General features: G+C 37.0%; 1 protein-coding gene across 18 annotated transcripts; it reads right to left on the bottom strand.

Moving 5' to 3' along the window:
• Positions 1-7,322: 7,322 nt before the first annotated feature.
• LOC117569557 (uncharacterized) lies at positions 7,323-18,462 on the bottom strand. 18 transcript variants are annotated; one of them, XM_052008313.1, is made up of 4 exons: positions 18,177-18,462; positions 9,171-9,204; positions 8,310-8,371; positions 7,323-7,435 (listed from the first exon to the last, which is right to left on the bottom strand). In XM_052008313.1, exons 1-4 carry the CDS (start codon positions 18,315-18,317, stop codon positions 7,367-7,369), a joined length of 306 nt encoding a protein of 101 aa, XP_051864273.1. In that variant the 5' UTR covers positions 18,318-18,462; the 3' UTR covers positions 7,323-7,366. The 18 variants fall into 18 exon arrangements, 8 of the variants coding, with proteins under 8 accessions (XP_051864273.1, XP_051864274.1, XP_051864270.1 ...); XM_052008314.1 differs by lacking the exons at positions 8,310-8,371; positions 9,171-9,204 and adding exons at positions 12,756-12,817; positions 13,619-13,652 and having other exon boundaries at positions 18,177-18,440; XM_052008310.1 differs by lacking the exon at positions 9,171-9,204 and adding an exon at positions 13,619-13,652 and having other exon boundaries at positions 18,177-18,440.
• Between the last annotated feature and the right edge of the window lie 1,927 nt (positions 18,463-20,389).

Here is a 20,389-nt window from a genome sequence, read left to right as displayed (position 1 = left end):
ACAAAAAAAAAAAACCAAAAAAAAAAAAAAGGAAAAATATAGCGTTTTAAATTCATCTTATCGCTTATGGCCAATCGTCATAACTTAATTCGACCCCCCATATTAGATCCTGAAGAAATAGAACAAGTGAACGAAGCACAAAGACAACGTTCAATTGAGAGACAAAACAATAGGCATTTAGAACATCAACAAAACAGACCCACCATGAACGAAGATAACAGAGCCGCTCTAACAGCCGCTATAAGCGAAAATATTAGCCGAACAATTGCCAATATTATTAAGACAACATACCAATCCTGTAGAAGATTTTCTAAGTCTCCCAGATCATGTTATTGCGCGCAGAACATCAAAGAAATTTGACAGATCTTGACAGAGTACCCGACATAGCAAAAGGTTTGCGTGAGTTTAGTGGAAACCCTGAAGAATTTAGCTCATGGAAAAAAAAGTGTAGAGCGTGTTTTACAAGCATATAACTCATACCAAGGTACGCCCAAAATATCATAATATCTTGCACACCATCCGAGACAAGATAACGAAAAGTGCAGACCAAGCTTTAGAAGCATATAAGGTACCGCTTAACTGGGATGCCATGTGTAGATGTCTTTCGCTGCATTATGCAGATAAACGAGACATAGCAACCCTAGTATATGAAATGACTACATTAGTACAAGGTACGAATCAATCAGTGGAAGATTTCCATAAAGACGTATACAGACACTTGTCCCTAATTTTAAATATAAAACGAGTAGCATGGATATTGACAGAAACGGGGAAGCAATGTTGACAAAATTATACAGAGACAAAGCTCTAGACACTTTCATTCGAGGGCTACAAGGTGACTTGCCTCGGCTATTAGGCATGAAAGAACCAGCAGACTTACCTACCGCACTACATCTCTGCTTAAAAATGGAAAATCAAACCTTTAGGTCGAAACATGCCACTTTTAAAGGACATCCGACACATTTTAGAAACAGTAATAGTAAACCCATACCAGCCCCACGGAATGTCATCCTCTCAAACAGACAACCACCACCAATCCCTTTCAGACAACAACAGCCACGACAATACTTACACTACGGACAACTACCACCAATTCTGGGTATCAACCAATTGCCAACCCACGGCAATACACTGTTGTCACAACCTCTCAACAGGTTGCACCACCTAGGCCAATGGCCCCGAAACCGCTACCGCGTCCAGAACCAATGGATGTGGATTCCAGCGTTCAAACGAAATTCGTCAACTACATGAACAGACCACGATTTGAAGCTGGGAAAAGACCCCCCGGTCCTATACCAGACGGACAGAAACGACAGAGAAAACTTTAACATACAGACAAACAACGACGAAATAACAGAACCTTCGACAGTAACTTACGATACCACAACTAATTATGAACAAGCAGTCGCTGAATACGAGATACACGCAGACGTAGAACAAACAATAGAAGAATACGTAGAACAAGTAGACCAATATGACAACAACTATGAAGATGACACTTGCGAATTTTTATGACTACTCTGCACAAAATATTTTAGAGTAAAGAGTTCCTCTCTCCCATACTTTACTTGTAGATTGAGGAACGGCAAAATAATTAAAATTCTCATTGACACTGGATCTAATAGAAATTACATCAAGCCGAAATTTGTAGAAAACCCCACTCCAAATAAAAACCCTTTTCACGCCGTCTCGATAGGAGGCAATACACTGGTAACACACCACACAAAAATGCCAACTTGTTCAATATAACAGATGTTGAGGTGAAATTTTTCTTATTAAAAGACCTAGAAACTTTTGATGCTTTTTTTAGGTAACGACACCTTAAAGGAATTAGGAGCAGAAATAAATCCAAGTAAAAACCTAATGATAATCAAAAACAAGATAAAAATCCCTTTAAAAGAACAAATCTTCAAAGCAGTAAATACAATAGTACTAAGAACAAGCCACCTGTCAGAAACACAGAAAACAAATCTAAACCAACTCTTAAAAAAATTTCCAAACCTCTTCGCCAATCCAAATCAAAAACTGACCTACACAACCAAGGTACAAAATCGCGCCCGCTATATTTCAGCGAGCTTTGGATGACATACTTCATGAACATATCGGTAAGATATGTTTCATTTACATAGACGATATCATCATATTTAGTAAAGATGATGAATCCCATTACAGGAACTTGGAGTTAATTTTTCGAACTTTACAAGATGCCAACATGAAATGTCAGTTAGATAAATGCAAGTTCATGAAGAATAAAGTCGAATTTCTAGGTTTTGTAATTTCCGATAAAGGCATCGAAACAAATCCAAATAAAGTCGCAGCGATAGCCAACTATCCCTGCCCTAAAACTCTAAAAGAGCTGAGATCTTTTCTTGCACTCTCCGGCTACTACCGAAGATTCATACAAAGTTATGCTAAGTTAGCAAAACCCCTTACGTCTCTTTTAAGGGGGGAAGATGGACACGTGTCCAAAAACAGGTCATCAAAAAAAACAATTACTCTTGACTCCGAAGCATTGAAGGCTTTTCAAAAACTACGAAGTTGTCTTATTTCAAAGGAAATAATTCTTCGCTATCCAGATTTTACTAAAGAATTTCACTTGACAACGGACGCGTCTAATTACGCAATAGGAGCAGTCCTATCGCAAGACAACCAACCAATTTCATTCCTATCGAGAACACTAGCAAAAGCAGAAGAAAACTATGCAGCTAACGAAAAAGAAATGCTGGCCATCATCTGGTCACTTAAAGCTCTCAAAAATTATTTATATGGGAAAGCAAAAGTCAAAATATTCACCGACCACCAATCCCTAACACATTCCTTGAGCAGTTGGAACGGAAATGCTAGAATTAAAAGATGGAAATCCTACCTAGAAGAATATGACTACGAAATATTCTACAAACCAGGAAAGGAGAACGTCGTAGCTGACGCACTCTCGAGAATATCAACTGATCAAATCAATTCCATAGCCTCAACTCAGCATAGTGCAGAAAGCTCAAGTCACGAACTAATACCCAGTATGGAAGTCCCCATTAATGTTCTCAAGAACCAAATATTTCTTAACAAGCAGATAAATCCGACTACATATTCTCTATACCATTCCCCACGTTCCATCGACACGAAATATACAAAAAGGAATTTAACGACAAAGAATTAGTAGAAACTCTTAAAAAATACCTCAACCCTTCGGTTATAAATTGCATCCAAACAACTGAGGATATAATGGGGAAAATACAACTATTATATCCTAAATATTTCAAAAACGTCAAAAACCGATTCTCTCAATCCATGACTGTAGACCTCACCAACGAATCTAGACAAGAGGAGGAAATCCTCAAAATCCACAATAGAGCACACCGCAGTGCCGAAGAAAATAAAATTCAATTAGCAGAAAAATTCTACTTCCCCAAAATGAAACAAAAAAAAAGCAACATAGTAAGGCAATGCAAAATTGTAAGGAATCTAAATATGACCGACATCCCCCTAATCCAGAAATAAAAAAAACTCCAATACCAGAATATCCCGGTCACATCATTCACATCGACATTTACTCAACCAAAGGCCATTTAGTTCTTACAAGCAATAGATAAATTCTCAAAACTAGCACAGGCACGCATAATCAATTCAAAAGCAATAGAAGACATTCGAACACCACTTAGGGACATTATTTTCTATTATGGAGTTCCTAAGTTTGTTGTAATAGATAATGAGAAATCTCTCAACTCAAGGTCCATAAAATTCATGCTTGAGGATCAGTTAAATATTACAATTTACACTGCGCCACCATATAAGAGTACAGTTAATGGACAAGTAGAAAGGTTCCATTCGACACTTTCCGAAGTAATGAGATGCTTACAGAAAGAAAACCACCACAGAACCTTCGAAGAACTTCTAGATAGAGCCGTATACGAATATAACTACTCTTTCCATTCCACAACCAAAAAGCGACCATTAGAGGTATTCTTCGGAAGGAGAGTCACGACAAACCCAGACCAGTACGAACAGGCCAGACAAGACAATATTGACAAACTTAAGACAGCACAAAATAAAAATTTACAATTCCACAACAAAAGCAGAAACGAAATAATAACTTATGAGCCAGGACAAGAAATATATGTAAAAGTAAACACACGTTTAGGTTCAAAACTTTTCCCAAGATTTAAGAAAAAACTTGTTAAAGAAGATAAAAATACAAACATTTTAACAGAATCTGGAAGAATCGTACATAAAAGTAACATCAAATCATAATATTTGCAGGGTATTACTATGGACAATAACGGAAGCTACGATGGACATTACAAGCTACACGAACGCTCAGACAGTGACCAAAAAAACTAAAAACTAAAAGCGAAAAGCAAAATTAAAAAAAAAAATATATAAGAAAAGAAACAAATCATTGCAAAGTAAACAAGACTCAAAAGAGTCCATAGTAAAAGAGTAAATAACATAAATAAGTGTAAAGCGATAAATCAAACAAAAAGATCACAACGGTGATATAACTTATTCCAACTTTGCGATTCCCAAGGGACCCTCCAAGGTAGAAGGAAAAAACCATCCACTGGTTATAAACTTATAATATAAAACAAAAAAAAAAAAACAAAAAAAAAAGGAATAATATAGCGTTTAAATTTCATCTTATCGCTTATGGCCAATCGTCATAACTTAATTCGACCCCCCATATTAGATCCTGAAGAAATAGAACAAGTGAACGAAGCACAAAGACAACGTTCAATGAGAGACAAAAACAATAGGCATTTAGAACATCAACAAAACAGACCCACCATGAACGAAGATAACAGAGCCGCTCTAACAGCCGCTATAAGCGAAATATTAGCCGAACAATTGCCAATATTATTAAGACAACATACCAATCCTGTAGAAGATTTTCTAAGTCTCCCAGATCATGTTATTGCGCCAGAACATCAAAGAAATCTGACAGATCTTGACAGAGTACCCGACATAGCAAAAGGTTTGCGTGAGTTTAGTGGAAACCCCGAAGAATTTAGCTCATGGAAAAAAAGTGTAGAGCGTGTTTTACAAGCATATAACTCATACCAAGGTACGCCCAAATATCATAATATCTTGCACACCATCCGAGACAAGATAACGAAAAGTGCAGACCAAGCTTTAGAAGCATATAAGGTACCGCTTAACTGGGATGCCATGTGTAGATGTCTTTCGCTGCATTATGCAGATAAACGAGACATAGCAACCCTAGTATATGAAATGACTACATTAGTACAAGGTACGAATCAATCAGTGGAAGATTTCCATAAAGACGTATACAGACACTTGTCCCTAATTTTAAATAAAACGAGTAGCATGGATATTGACAGAAACGGGGAAGCAATGTTGACAAAATTATACAGAGACAAAGCTCTAGACACTTTCATTCGAGGGCTACAAGGTGACTTGCCTCGGCTATTAGGCATGAAAGAACCAGCAGACTTACCTACCGCACTACATCTCTGCTTAAAAATGGAAAATCAAACCTTTAGGTCGAAACATGCCACTTTTAAAGGACATCCGACACATTTTAGAAACAGTAATAGTAAACCCATACCAGCCCCACGGAATGTCATCCTCTCAACAGACAACCACCACCAATCCCTTTCAGACAACAACAGCCACGACAATACTTACACTACGGACAACTACCACCAATTCTGGTATCAACCAAATTGCCAACCCACGGCAATACACTGTTGTCACAACCTCTCAACAGGTTGCACCACCTAGGCAATGGCCCCGAAACCGCTACCGCGTCCAGAACCAATGGATGTGGATTCCAGCGTTCAAACGAAATTCGTCAACTACATGAACAGACCACGATTTGAAGCTGGGAAAAGACCCCCCGGTCCTATACCAGACGGACAGAAACGACAGAGAAACTTTAACATACAGACAAACAACGACGAAATAACAGAACCTTCGACAGTAACTTACGATACCACAACTAATTATGAACAAGCAGTCGTTGAATACGAGATACACGCAGACGTAGAACAAACAATAGAAGAATACGTAGAACAAGTAGACCAATATGACAACAACTATGAAGATGACACTTGCGAATTTTATGACTACTCTGCACAAAATATTTTAGAGTAAAGAGTTCCTCTCTCCCATACTTTACTTGTAGATTGAGGAACGGCAAAATAATTAAAATTCTCATTGACACTGGATCTATATAGAAATTACATCAAGCCGAAATTTGTAGAAAAACCCCACTCCAAATAAAAACCCTTTTCACGCCGTCTCGATAGGAGGCAATACACTGGTAACACACCACAAAAAGGCCAACTTGTTCAATATAACAGATGTTGAGGTGAAATTTTTCTTATTAAAAGACCTAGAAACTTTTGATGCTTTTTTAGGTAACGACACCTTAAAGGAATTAGGAGCAGAAATAAATCCAAGTAAAAAACCTAATGATAATCAAAAACAAGATAAAAATCCCTTTAAAAGAACAAATCTTCGAAGCAGTAAAATACAATAATATGACCGACATCCCCCTAATCCAGAAATAAAAAAAACTCCAATACCAGAATATCCCGGTCACATCATTCACATCGACATTTACTCAACCAAAGGCCATTTAGTTCTTACAGCAATAGATAAATTCTCAAAACTAGCATAGGCACGCATAATCAATTCAAAAGCAATAGAAGACATTCGAACACCACTTAGGGACATTATTTTCTATTATGGAGTTCCTAAGTTCGTTGTAATAGATAATGAGAAATCTCTCAACTCAAGGTCCATAAAATTCATGCTTAAGGATCAGTTAAATATTACAATTTACACTGCGCCACCATATAAGAGTACAGTTAATGGACAAGTAGAAAGGTTCCATTCGACACTTTCCGAAGTAATGAGATGCTTACAGAAAGAAAAACCACCACAGAACCTTCGAAGAACTTCTAGATAGAGCCGTATACGAATATAACTACTCTTTCCATTCCACAACCAAAAAGCGACCATTAGAGGTATTCTTCGGAAGGAGAGTCACGACAAACCCAGACCAGTACGAACAGGCCAGACAAGACAATATTGACAAACTTAAGACAGCACAAAATAAAAAATTTACAATTCCACAACAAAAGCAGAAACGAAATAATAACTTATGAGCCAGGACAAGAAATATATGTAAAAGTAAACACACGTTTAGGTTCAAAACTTTCCCCAAGATTTAAGAAAGAACTTGTTAAAGAAGATAAAAATACAAACATTTTAACAGAATCTGGAAGAATCGTACATAAAAGTAACATCAAATCATAATATTTGCAGGGTATTACTATGGACAATAACGGAAGCTACTGTAACGAATCACTAGAGTAGTATTCGTCGGGTGCTGGTGGAAGGTTTACTAGTGTGGCGTACGCGCTGGCTTCTCCGGGCTTTGCTCAGATAGCATGGGGTTCAAGGAAAGGGCCAACTAATAGGACGCACCACTTATAACAATAATACATTTAAAATTCGCGTACATAAGGGAAACAGAGAGAAGGAGTGCAATGGAAGGTTACATGAAACAATAGTGAAAGAGAAGAGAAAGGAAAGGAGAGGAAGGTAGGTTAACAAAGAAGACGGAGCCACTCTCTAACGCAACACAGCTGTTATTGTGTGCAGACGCCCACCCTACCGTGATCCTGCATTCAAATGCCAAAAACTAAAAAAGTTGGCAGGATCCCTAAAAGACAGTGGTTCGGCTAACCTACTCCTGCTTCGTTAGGCATGGTTCCAAATAAAAGTGAACAATTAAGCGGACATACTTAATTTATTAACATATAAGAAAAGTGATTTGAATTTTAACATTACAAACGAAATGACAAGAAAAATAAATAAATAAATAATTTAACGGACAAACATATTAAGTGTGTATGAGGCGGAATTAATTAAATAAGGCAAAAAAAAAAAAAAGAATAAATAAAGAAAAACTAAAAATAATTAACCTATAAATATAAAATATGATCTAGCATAATTATAATATAAATAATTATTTTTGCATTTAAATGTTGAATAAATTAAGAGAAGGAAAAAATGAGCTAAAATGAACTAGTTTTGGTTCATTTAGAAATGCAATGTTAGGTCATCACACCGAATATAGGCAATCACTAGATGCAAGTAAAAATGAGGATCAGCTGATGGCGGTCACCCAATGAAATGTTTTGCTATTGCCAGTCTCGCAAGGTCATTGACCGCTGGGACTGCAGACAGCTGTAGCAGCGCTATGGTCAGATGGACCACCAGCAAAAGGGAAGCTTTAGCTCTAGCTCATAGATTATTAATTAGTTAGAGTGAAACAGACTTACATACATTAGAGACTCCCACGCAGAAAGATCTTTCCTTGTGTTGGTGCCTGTCTGTGGTGTATCTGTGGGGAATAATAATAATTGCGAGCTTTTGCGCCTGCATGGAAGCTGCTTGCTACGACCGGTAACGTCGATCAAAACAAACATGCATACATACAAATGTATGCAAGTATGGTTTTACATGCTTTCCAGGCAATACAAAAACATTAATTTTTTATAACTAAATTCAATTTTACAAAGATATTTTGCCTAGAGGTGTTGCCTTACATGCCTTCTTAAATGATTGCCATTTCTATTTTATACAATAGTACAGTGGTACTTGTATTATGAAGGACCCAGAAAAGTTGTTGGTTCAACTTTCTCGCCACATCATATTACACTTACAACATTGATGGACTATCACTTATTAATGCATACTTAAACAACATAACGTAAATTAACAATAATAAACAAACAAACAAAAAAAAAAATAAGCTGCTAGTCAGCCGTTCGCCTTCCTCCTGGGTGACGCAGATACTCGGCCTCGATGCCACCACAAGTGCGGAGCAAATAGCCAACGGAGATCGCAAGGCTGCCGGACGCAGGTGTTTTGCAGTAGAAACACAACCTGCTGGGAAGCAATTCTCCTGTGCTCAATGAGCGTCTGCAGCTAGCAACCGCTCAACTGTTTGTGTTGTCCAGACAGCTGATCTGGCCAGCACAGCTGCGACGTGGAGCTTTGGGTGGTTGGCCGTTAATCAAGCAGTTGTGTCTGTTGAAGTTGCAGTTTAAATTAATTTAAAATTCTACCGCTGGGCTATTATATAAAATATGGCTGGGTTTATTTAAAATATGACTGGGTCATTAGAGTCAGTTTAATACCAGGTTTTATATAAAATATGACTAAGTGCCGAATCTAAAAATAAATAGACAAAACTAAACTTAGAACAACGAAAAACTAAACATACGTTCAACAAATATTTACCCTAATCTGGAAAAACGGCACTTGGTATGGGAGGACAAACTCCTGCAGTGGACAACCATCTATTGCATGTGTTGGGTTGACGGCAAAGGTGCACTTTTGCGAGAACAAATACCATTAATATATCAGTATAACAATTATACATTGCAGTATCATTGTATACTTACAAGTAAGATATCTGCATCAGGCTTCGCCAACCACTTCACTGAGATATATACTTTTTAGTCACATGCACTTGTACACATTTTTTCAGGCTCGGCACATAACCTGCCAACCATTTTTCTTCCAGCCAAAACCAACAACAAAAACCTTTTTTTCGGAAATTTGACAATTAATCCTACTCAAAAAGGTAATCGCTTGTCTATTTTGGTCTGGACTTCACACGATCAGCTGATCTAGCAATTAATGCTTGCATGTATCGTGGTCACCAATAGATGGCGCTATTTCTGGAGCTTTCAGTATCATTTGTAAATAAAGCTCCGCTTCTAAGCACAAAACACGACAAGACATTGAGTACCATTTTCTCAGACTACAAATTTATGTTATACAACGAAACAAATTAAATAATACAAATTAACTAGTACAATAAACATATAAATAAATAATATAATAAATAATAGGTAGAAATATGTATGTGTATAGAAAAAGAACGAAAAAAAAAATGTTGCATACTTTTAGGCTTAGCTAATTTCAGATACGACAAGCGGCCTATTACACATCCCCCTGGCAAAATCACACTTAGTCGTTGTAACGACAAAGTGGGATACCCGCTTGGAGGTAGCTTAACTGCAATGATGCAAGATAAACGATTATTGCCTAAGGTCCTTCGTATGAAATTTGCCAGTTCTGTTTGTTGCTCCGATGTCAACTCGAGTTGCTGCGAATTGTCAAAGGTAATTGAGGCAACGCTGTCAGTCTGAGCCGGGTGCATCAAACATCTTGGCGAAATTAAGTATTTATAAATTGCAAACTAAACAAAAAAAAAACGTATGAAACACAAAACAATATTAAATAAACAAACAATAATCGAAATCAAACTCAAAAATATAAACCAATATACCATGAATAAATTTGGAACCATGCAACACTTATCGAAAGAAGAGTTGCTAACTAATAGTCGAAAACAGATATGGATGAAAAAGGAAATAGGAAATTTAAGAACACAGATAGGTTTTGGTTGCATCACTACCACTTACACTCGTATCCACGCAGAAGATAACGACCATGCTCATGTGTAGTGATTAACCCAGAAAAAAAAAGATATTGAAAAAGAAAAGAGGAAATTCGAAACATTGTTCCAGATACAGATCGATTTTGGCTGCATCACTATCACTTACACTCGTATCCACGCATAAGATAACGACCATGCTCGTGTATAGTGATTAACACAAAAAAGAAGTATATATCGAAACCAATGAAAATAGGGAATTCGAAAAAAACATAGTTCCAAATATAGCGGCAAGTTAAGTAGTTCGAAACCACTTACTTGTTCCAAGCGAATATTTAGAACCAATGTCCACCTACAGATAGATTTTGGTTGCATCACTACCACTTACACTCGTATCCACGCAGAAGATAACGACCATGCTCGTGTGTAGTGATCAACACAGAATCAAAAAGCAGATATCGAAAAAGAAGAAAAGAATAGGAATGAATGGAAAAGGGATAGGACTAGTTGCTAGATAAGCATACCTTCAATTAGTATGACGAGAAAGCAGCTCTGAGCCACGATCCGTTTCAAACACTAACTGAAATGTGAATGCCCTAACAGCCACTAAAAGAAAAGAAATTGGGGAACAATATAAACATTCATAAAGCTTCTGCCTGTTAATAATACCAACTTTAAGAGCAATTATTTCAAAACTATGTATAGCATAATAGCGCATGCAAACCATACTCAGTCGATAATAGATCGCCTAATTAGTAATATTACACTGTAAACTTTTATGATCGCTAAAGACGGACAATAAACAGTACTAAACACACTAAGCTGACTTGCGCCACCACGGGACTATGCAACCCCAGTCAATGAGTTTAACTGTCAATTGCTGAATTAATTTTGTGGTACTACTTTATTTCCATCGTTTTCATTAGGTGTTTTGCTTACCGCAAGAGGCAGATCTGGTCCACGAACTTTTTCAAAGCAAGCTCTACACCTTAAGAAATACGATAGCATATAAATGACAGTAGACAGTTTGACCGTTTGAGTATAAAGCCATTTTGAAGCTATTATTTTCGAAAACGTCAACCACTACCGTCTTGGTTAAGTTCTTTTGTCCTGATTTGATGAGGTATTACTTTCTCACTAATAACACAGACACAAAGAGACTAACCTAGTACACAATTATGGAGAAGGACAACAAAAAGACTTGAATCACTAGATGTTATTGATTCTAGAGCATATATAATATTTTTAAAGGCCATGTTTAGATTCTATACAAAAACAGGCCACACGATTGGGCGCCAAAATATATTATTAAATTATAATTATATCTGTAACGAATCACTAGAGTAGTATTCGTCGGGTGCTGGTGGAAGGTTTACTAGTGTGGGCGTACGCGCTGGCTTCTCCGGGCTTTGCTCAGATAGCATGGGGTTCAAGGAAAGGGCCAACTAATAGGACGCACCACTTATAACAATAATACATTTAAAATTCGCGTACATAAGGGAAAACAGAGAAGGAGTGCAATGGGAAGGTTACATGAAACAATAGTGAAAGAGAAGAGAAAGGGAAGGAGAGGAAGGTAGGTTAACAAAGAAGACGGAGCCACTCTCTAACGCAACACAGCTGTTATTGTGTGCAGACGCCCACCCTACCGTGATCCTGCATTCAAATGCCAAAAACTAAAAAAGTTGGCAGGATCCCTAAAAGACAGTGGTTCGGCTAACCTACTCCTGCTTCGTTAGGCATGGTTCCAAATAAAAGTGAACAATTAAGCGGACATACTTAATTTATTAACATATAAGAAAAGTGATTTGAATTTTAACATTACAAACGAAATGACAAGAAAAATAAATAAATAAATAATTTAACGGACAAACATATTAAGTGTGTATGAGGCGGAATTAATTAAATAAGGCAAAAAAAAAAAAGAATAAATAAAGAAAAACTAAAAATAATTAACCTATAAATATAAAATATGATCTAGCATAATTATAATATAAATAATTATTTTTGCATTTAAATGTTGAATAAATTAAGAGAAGGAAAAAATGAGCTAAAATGAACTAGTTTTGGTTCATTTAGAAATGCAATGTTAGGTCATCACACCGAATATAGGCAATCACTAGATGCAAGTAAAAATGAGGATCAGCTGATGGCGGTCACCCAATGAAATGTTTTGCTATTGCCAGTCTCGCAAGGTCATTGACCGCTGGGACTGCAGACAGCTGTAGCAGCGCTATGGTCAGATGGACCACCAGCAAAAGGGAAGCTTTAGCTCTAGCTCATAGATTATTAATTAGTTAGAGTGAAACAGACTTACATACATTAGAGACTCCCACGCAGAAAGATCTTTCCTTGTGTTGGTGCCTGTCTGTGGTGTATCTGTGGGGATAATAATAATTGCGAGCTTTTGCGCCTGCATGGAAGCTGCTTGCTACGACCGGTAACGTCGATCAAAACAAACATGCATACATACAAATGTATGCAAGTATGGTTTTACATGCTTTCCAGGCAATACAAAAACATTAATTTTTATAACTAAATTCAATTTTACAAAGATATTTTGCCTAGAGGTGTTGCCTTACATGCCTTCTTAAATGATTGCCATTTCTATTTTATACAATAGTACAGTGGTACTTGTATTATGAAGGACCCAGAAAAGTTGTTGGTTCAACTTTCTCGCCACATCATATTACACTTACAACATTGATGGACTATCACTTATTAATGCATACTTAAACAACATAACGTAAATTAACAATAATAAACAAACAAACAAACAAAAAAAAAAATAAGCTGCTAGTCAGCCGTTCGCCTTCCTCCTGGGTGACGCAGATACTCGGCCTCGATGCCACCACAAGTGCGGAGCAAATAGCCAACGGAGATCGCAAGGCTGCCGGACGCAGGTGTTTTGCAGTAGAAACACAACCTGCTGGGAAGCAATTCTCCTGTGCTCAATGAGCGTCTGCAGCTAGCAACCGCTCAACTGTTTGTGTTGTCCAGACAGCTGATCTGGCCAGCACAGCTGCGACGTGGAGCTTTGGGTGGTTGGCCGTTAATCAAGCAGTTGTGTCTGTTGAAGTTGCAGTTTAAATTAATTTAAAATTCTACCGCTGGGCTATTATATAAAATATGGCTGGGTTTATTTAAAATATGACTGGGTCATTAGAGTCAGTTTAATACCAGGTTTTATATAAAATATGACTAAGTGCCGAATCTAAAAATAAATAGACAAAACTAAACTTAGAACAACGAAAAACTAAACATACGTTCAACAAATATTTACCCTAATCTGGAAAACGGCACTTGGTATGGGAGGACAAACTCCTGCAGTGGACAACCATCTATTGCATGTGTTGGGTTGACGGCAAAGGTGCACTTTTGCGAGAACAAAATACCATTAATATATCAGTATAACAATTATACATTGCAGTATCATTGTATACTTACAAGTAAGATATCTGCATCAGGCTTCGCCAACCACTTCACTGAGATATATACTTTTTAGTCACATGCACTTGTACACATTTTTTCAGGCTCGGCACATAACCTGCCAACCATTTTTCTTCCAGCCAAAACCAACAACAAAAACCTTTTTTTTCGGAAATTTGACAATTAATCCTACTCAAAAAGGTAATCGCTTGTCTATTTTGGTCTGGACTTCACACGATCAGCTGATCTAGCAATTAATGCTTGCATGTATCGTGGTCCACCAATAGATGGCGCTATTTCTGGAGCTTTCAGTATCATTTGTAAATAAAGCTCCGCTTCTAAGCACAAAACACGACAAGACATTGAGTACCATTTTCTCAGACTACAAATTATGTTATACAACGAAACAAATTAAATAATACAAATTAACTAGTACAATAAACATATAAATAAATAATATAATAAATAATAGGTAGAAATATGTATGTGTATAGAAAAAAGAACGAAAAAAAAAAATGTTGCATACTTTTAGGCTTAGCTAATTTCAGATACGACAAGCGGCCTATTACACATCCCCCTGGCAAAATCACACTTAGTCGTTGTAACGACAAAGTGGGATACCCGCTTGGAGGTAGCTTAACTGCAATGATGCAAGATAAACGATTATTGCCTAAGGTCCTTCGTATGAAATTTGCCAGTTCTGTTTGTTGCTCCGATGTCAACTCGAGTTGCTGCGAATTGTCAAAGGTAATTGAGGCAACGCTGTCAGTCTGAGCCGGGTGCATCAAACATCTTGGCGAAATTAAGTATTTTATAAATTGCAAACTAAACAAAAAAAAAACGTATGAAACACAAAACAATATTAAATAAACAAACAATAATCGAAATCAAACTCAAAAAATATAAACCAATATACCATGAATAAATTTGGAACCATGCAACACTTATCGAAAGAAGAGTTGCTAACTAATAGTCGAAAACAGATATGGATGAAAAAGGAAATAGGAAATTTAAGAACACAGATAGGTTTTGGTTGCATCACTACCACTTACACTCGTATCCACGCAGAAGATAACGACCATGCTCATGTGTAGTGATTAACCCAGAAAAAAAAAAGATATTGAAAAAGAAAAGAGGAAATTCGAAACATTGTTCCAGATACAGATCGATTTTGGCTGCATCACTATCACTTACACTCGTATCCACGCATAAGATAACGACCATGCTCGTGTATAGTGATTAACACACAAAAAGAAGTATATATCGAAACCAATGAAAATAGGGAATTCGAAAAAAAACATAGTTCCAAATATAGCGGCAAGTTAAGTAGTTCGAAACCACTTACTTGTTCCAAGCGAATATTTAGAACCAATGTCCACCTACAGATAGATTTTGGTTGCATCACTACCACTTACACTCGTATCCACGCAGAAGATAACGACCATGCTCGTGTGTAGTGATCAACACAGAATCAAAAAGCAGATATCGAAAAAGAAGAAAAGAATAGGAATGAATGGAAAAGGATAGGACTAGTTGCTAGATAAGCATACCTTCAATTAGTATGACGAGAAAGCAGCTCTGAGCCACGATCCGTTTCAAACACTAACTGAAATGTGAATGCCCTAACAGCCACTAAAAGAAAAGAAATTGGGAACAATATAAACATTCATAAAGCTTCTGCCTGTTAATAATACCAACTTTAAGAGCAATTATTTCAAAACTATGTATAGCATAATAGCGCATGCAAACCATACTCAGTCGATAATAGATCGCCTAATTAGTAATATTACACTGTAAACTTTTATGATCGCTAAAGACGGACAATAAACAGTACTAAACACACTAAGCTGACTTGCGCCACCACGGGACTATGCAACCCCAGTCAATGAGTTTAACTGTCAATTGCTGAATTAATTTTGTGGTACTACTTTATTTCCATCGTTTCATTAGGTGTTTTGCTTACCGCAAGAGGCAGATCTGGTCCACGAACTTTTTTCAAAGCAAGCTCTACACCTTAAGAAATACGATAGCATATAAATGACAGTAGACAGTTTGACCGTTTGAGTATAAAGCCATTTTGAAGCTATTATTTTTCGAAAACGTCAACCACTACCGTCTTGGTTAAGTTCTTTTGTCCTGATTTGATGAGGTATTACTTTCTCACTAATAACACAGACACAAAGAGACTAACCTAGTACACAATTATGGAGAAGGACAACAAAAAGACTTGAATCACTAGATGTTATTGATTCTAGAGCATATATAATATTTTTAAAGGCCATGTTTAGATTCTATATACAAAAACAGGCCACACGATTGGGCGCCAAAATATATTATTAAATTATAATTATATCTGTAACGAATCACTAGAGTAGTATTCGTCGGGTGCTGGTGAAGGTTTACTAGTGTGGCGTACGCGCTGGCTTCTCCGGGCTTTGCTCAGATAGCATGGGGTTCAAGGAAAGGGCCAACTAATAGGACGCACCACTTATAACAATAATACATTTAAAATTCGCGTACATAAGGGAAAACAGAGAAGGAGTGCAATGGGAAGGTTACATGAAACAATAGTGAAAGAGAAGAGAAAGGGAAGGAGAGGAAGGTAGGTTAACAAAGAAGACGGAGCCACTCTCTAACGCAACACACAGCTGTTATTGTGTGCAGACGCCCACCCTACCGTGATCCTGCATTCAAATGCCAAAAACTAAAAAAGTTGGCAGGATCCCTAAAAGACAGTGGTTCGGCTAACCTACTCCTGCTTCGTTAGGCATGGTTCCAAATAAAAGTGAACAATTAAGCGGACATACTTAATTTATTAACATATAAGAAAAGTGATTTGAATTTTAACATTACAAACGAAATGACAAGAAAAATAAATAAATAAATAATTTAACGGACAAACATATTAAGTGTGTATGAGGCGGAATTAATTAAATAAGGCAAAAAAAAAAAAAAGAATAAATAAAGAAAAACTAAAAATAATTAACCTATAAATATAAAATATGATCTAGCATAATTATAATATAAATAATTATTTTTGCATTTAAATGTTGAATAAATTAAGAGAAGGAAAAAATGAGCTAAAATGAACTAGTTTTGGTTCATTTAGAAATGCAATGTTAGGTCATCACACCGAATATAGGCAATCACTAGATGCAAGTAAAAATGAGGATCAGCTGATGGCGGTCACCCAATGAAATGTTTTGCTATTGCCAGTCTCGCAAGGTCATTGACCGCTGGGACTGCAGACAGCTGTAGCAGCGCTATGGTCAGATGGACCACCAGCAAAAGGGAGCTTTAGCTCTAGCTCATAGATTATTAATTAGTTAGAGTGAAACAGACTTACATACATTAGAGACTCCCACGCAGAAAGATCTTTCCTTGTGTTGGTGCCTGTCTGTGGTGTATCTGTGGGGAATAATAATAATTGCGAGCTTTTGCGCCTGCATGGAAGCTGCTTGCTACGACCGGTAACGTCGATCAAAACAAACATGCATACATACAAATGTATGCAAGTATGGTTTTACATGCTTTCCAGGCAATACAAAAACATTAATTTTTATAACTAAATTCAATTTTACAAAGATATTTTGCCTAGAGGTGTTGCCTTACATGCCTTCTTAAATGATTGCCATTTCTATTTTATACAATAGTACAGTGGTACTTGTATTATGAAGGACCCAGAAAAGTTGTTGGTTCAACTTTCTCGCCACATCATATTACACTTACAACATTGATGGACTATCACTTATTAATGCATACTTAAACAACATAACGTAAATTAACAATAATAAACAAACAAACAAAAAAAAAATAAGCTGCTAGTCAGCCGTTCGCCTTCCTCCTGGGTGACGCAGATACTCGGCCTCGATGCCACCACAAGTGCGGAGCAAATAGCCAACGGAGATCGCAAGGCTGCCGGACGCAGGTGTTTTGCAGTAGAAACACAACCTGCTGGGAAGCAATTCTCCTGTGCTCAATGAGCGTCTGCAGCTAGCAACCGCTCAACTGTTTGTGTTGTCCAGACAGCTGATCTGGCCAGCACAGCTGCGACGTGGAGCTTTGGGTGGTTGGCCGTTAATCAAGCAGTTGTGTCTGTTGAAGTTGCAGTTTAAATTAATTTAAAATTCTACCGCTGGGCTATTATATAAAATATGGCTGGGTTTATATAAAATATGACTGGGTCATTAGAGTCAGTTTTAATACCAGGTTTTATATAAAATATGACTAAGTGCCGAATCTAAAAATAAATAGACAAAACTAAACTTAGAACAACGAAAAACTAAACATACGTTCAACAAATATTTACCCTAATCTGGAAAACGGCACTTGGTATGGGAGGACAAACTCCTGCAGTGGACAACCATCTATTGCATGTGTTGGGTTGACGGCAAAGGTGCACTTTTGCGAGAACAAATACCATTAATATATCAGTATAACAATTATACATTGCAGTATCATTGTATACTTACAAGTAAGATATCTGCATCAGGCTTCGCCAACCACTTCACTGAGATATATACTTTTTAGTCACATGCACTTGTACACATTTTTTCAGGCTCGGCACATAACCTGCCAACCATTTTTCTTCCAGCCAAAACCAACAACAAAAACCTTTTTTTTCGGAAATTTGACAATTAATCCTACTCAAAAAGGTAATCGCTTGTCTATTTTGGTCTGGACTTCACACGATCAGCTGATCTAGCAATTAATGCTTGCATGTATCGTGGTCCACCAATAGATGGCGCTATTTCTGGAGCTTTCAGTATCATTTGTAAATAAAGCTCCGCTTCTAAGCACAAAACACGACAAGACATTGAGTACCATTTTCTCAGACTACAAATTATGTTATACAACGAAACAAATTAAATAATACAAATTAACTAGTACAATAAACATATAAATAAATAATATAATAAATAATAGGTAGAAATATGTATGTGTATAGAAAAAGAACGAAAAAAAAAATGTTGCATACTTTTAGGCTTAGCTAATTTCAGATACGACAAGCGGCCTATTACACTACGATGGACATTACAAGCTACACGAACGCTCAGACAGTGACCAAAAAAACTAAAAACTAAAAGCGAAAAGCAAAATTAAAAAAAAAAATATATAAGAAAAGAAACAAATCATTGCAAAGTAAACAAGACTCAAAAGAGTCCATAGTAAAAGAGTAAATAACATAAATAAGTGTAAAGCGATAAATCAAACAAAAAGATCACAACGGTGATATAACTTATTCCAACTTTGCGATTCCCAAGGGACCCTCCAAGGTAGAAGGAAAAAACCATCCACTGGTTATAAACTTATAATATAAAACAAAAAAAAAAAAAAAAAAAAAAAAAGGAATAATATAGCGTTTAAATTTCATCTTATCGCTTATGGCCAATCGTCATAACTTAATTCGACCCCCCATATTAGATCCTGAAGAAATAGAACAAGTGAACGAAGCACAAAGACAACGTTCAATTGAGAGACAAAACAATAGGCATTTAGAACATCAACAAAACAGACCCACCATGAACGAAGATATCAGAGCCGCTCTAACAGCCGCTATAAGCGAAATATTAGCCGAACAATTGCCAATATTATTAAGACAACATACCAATCCTGTAGAAGATTTTCTAAGTCTCCCAGATCATGTTATTGCGCCAGAACATCAAAGAAATTTGACAGATCTTGACAGAGTACCCGACATAGCAAAAGGTTTGCGTGAGTTTAGTGGAAACCCCGAAGAATTTAGCTCATGGAAAAAAAGTGTAGAGCGTGTTTTACAAGCATATAACTCATACCAAGGTACGCCCAAATATCATAATATCTTGCACACCATTCGAGACAAGATAACGAAAAGTGCAGACCAAGCTTTAGAAGCATATAAGGTACCGCTTAACTGGGATGCCATGTGTAGATGTCTTTCGCTGCATTATGCAGATAAACGAGACATAGCAACCCTAGTATATGAAATGACTACATTAGTACAAGGTACGAATCAATCAGTGGAAGATTTCCATAAAGACGTATACAGACACTTGTCCCTAATTTTAAATAAAACGAGTAGCATGGATATTGACAGAAACGGGGAAGCAATGTTGACAAAATTATACAGAGACAAAGCTCTAGACACTTTCATTCGAGGGCTACAAGGTGACTTGCCTCGGCTATTAGGCATGAAAGAACCAGCAGACTTACCTACCGCACTACATCTCTGCTTAAAAATGGAAAATCAAACCTTTAGGTCGAAACATGCCACTTTTAAAGGACATCCGACACATTTTAGAAACAGTAATAGTAAACCCATACCAGCCCCACGGAATGTCATCCTCTCAAACAGACAACCACCACCAATCCCTTTTCAGACAACAACAGCCACGACAATACTTACACTACGGACAACTACCACCAATTCTGGGTATCAACCAATTGCCAACCCACGGCAAATACACTGTTGTCACAACCTCTCAACAGGTTGCACCACCTAGGCCAATGGCCCCGAAACCGCTACCGCGTCCAGAACCAATG

Source organism: Drosophila albomicans, unplaced genomic scaffold (assembly GCF_009650485.2).
Source record: "Drosophila albomicans strain 15112-1751.03 unplaced genomic scaffold, ASM965048v2 utg000166l_pilon, whole genome shotgun sequence".
Taxonomy (NCBI): Eukaryota; Metazoa; Arthropoda; class Insecta; order Diptera; family Drosophilidae; genus Drosophila; species Drosophila albomicans.
This window is presented reverse-complemented; position numbering and strand designations above follow the sequence as displayed.

Excerpts from the sequence above, each read along its gene's own strand:
- LOC117569557 (XM_052008313.1), bottom strand. The coding sequence starts at position 18,317 with ATGTATAATTGTTATACTGATATATTAATGGTATTTGTTCTCGCAAAA. Across the intron at positions 9,205-18,176 it reads GTGCCGTTTTCCAGATTAGG|ATTCGGCACTTAGTCATATT; the intron begins GTAAATATTTGT and ends ATTTATTTTTAG. Across the intron at positions 7,436-8,309 it reads CGTGGGAGTCTCTAATGTAT|TTGGCCCTTTCCTTGAACCC; the intron begins GTAAGTCTGTTT and ends GCGTCCTATTAG.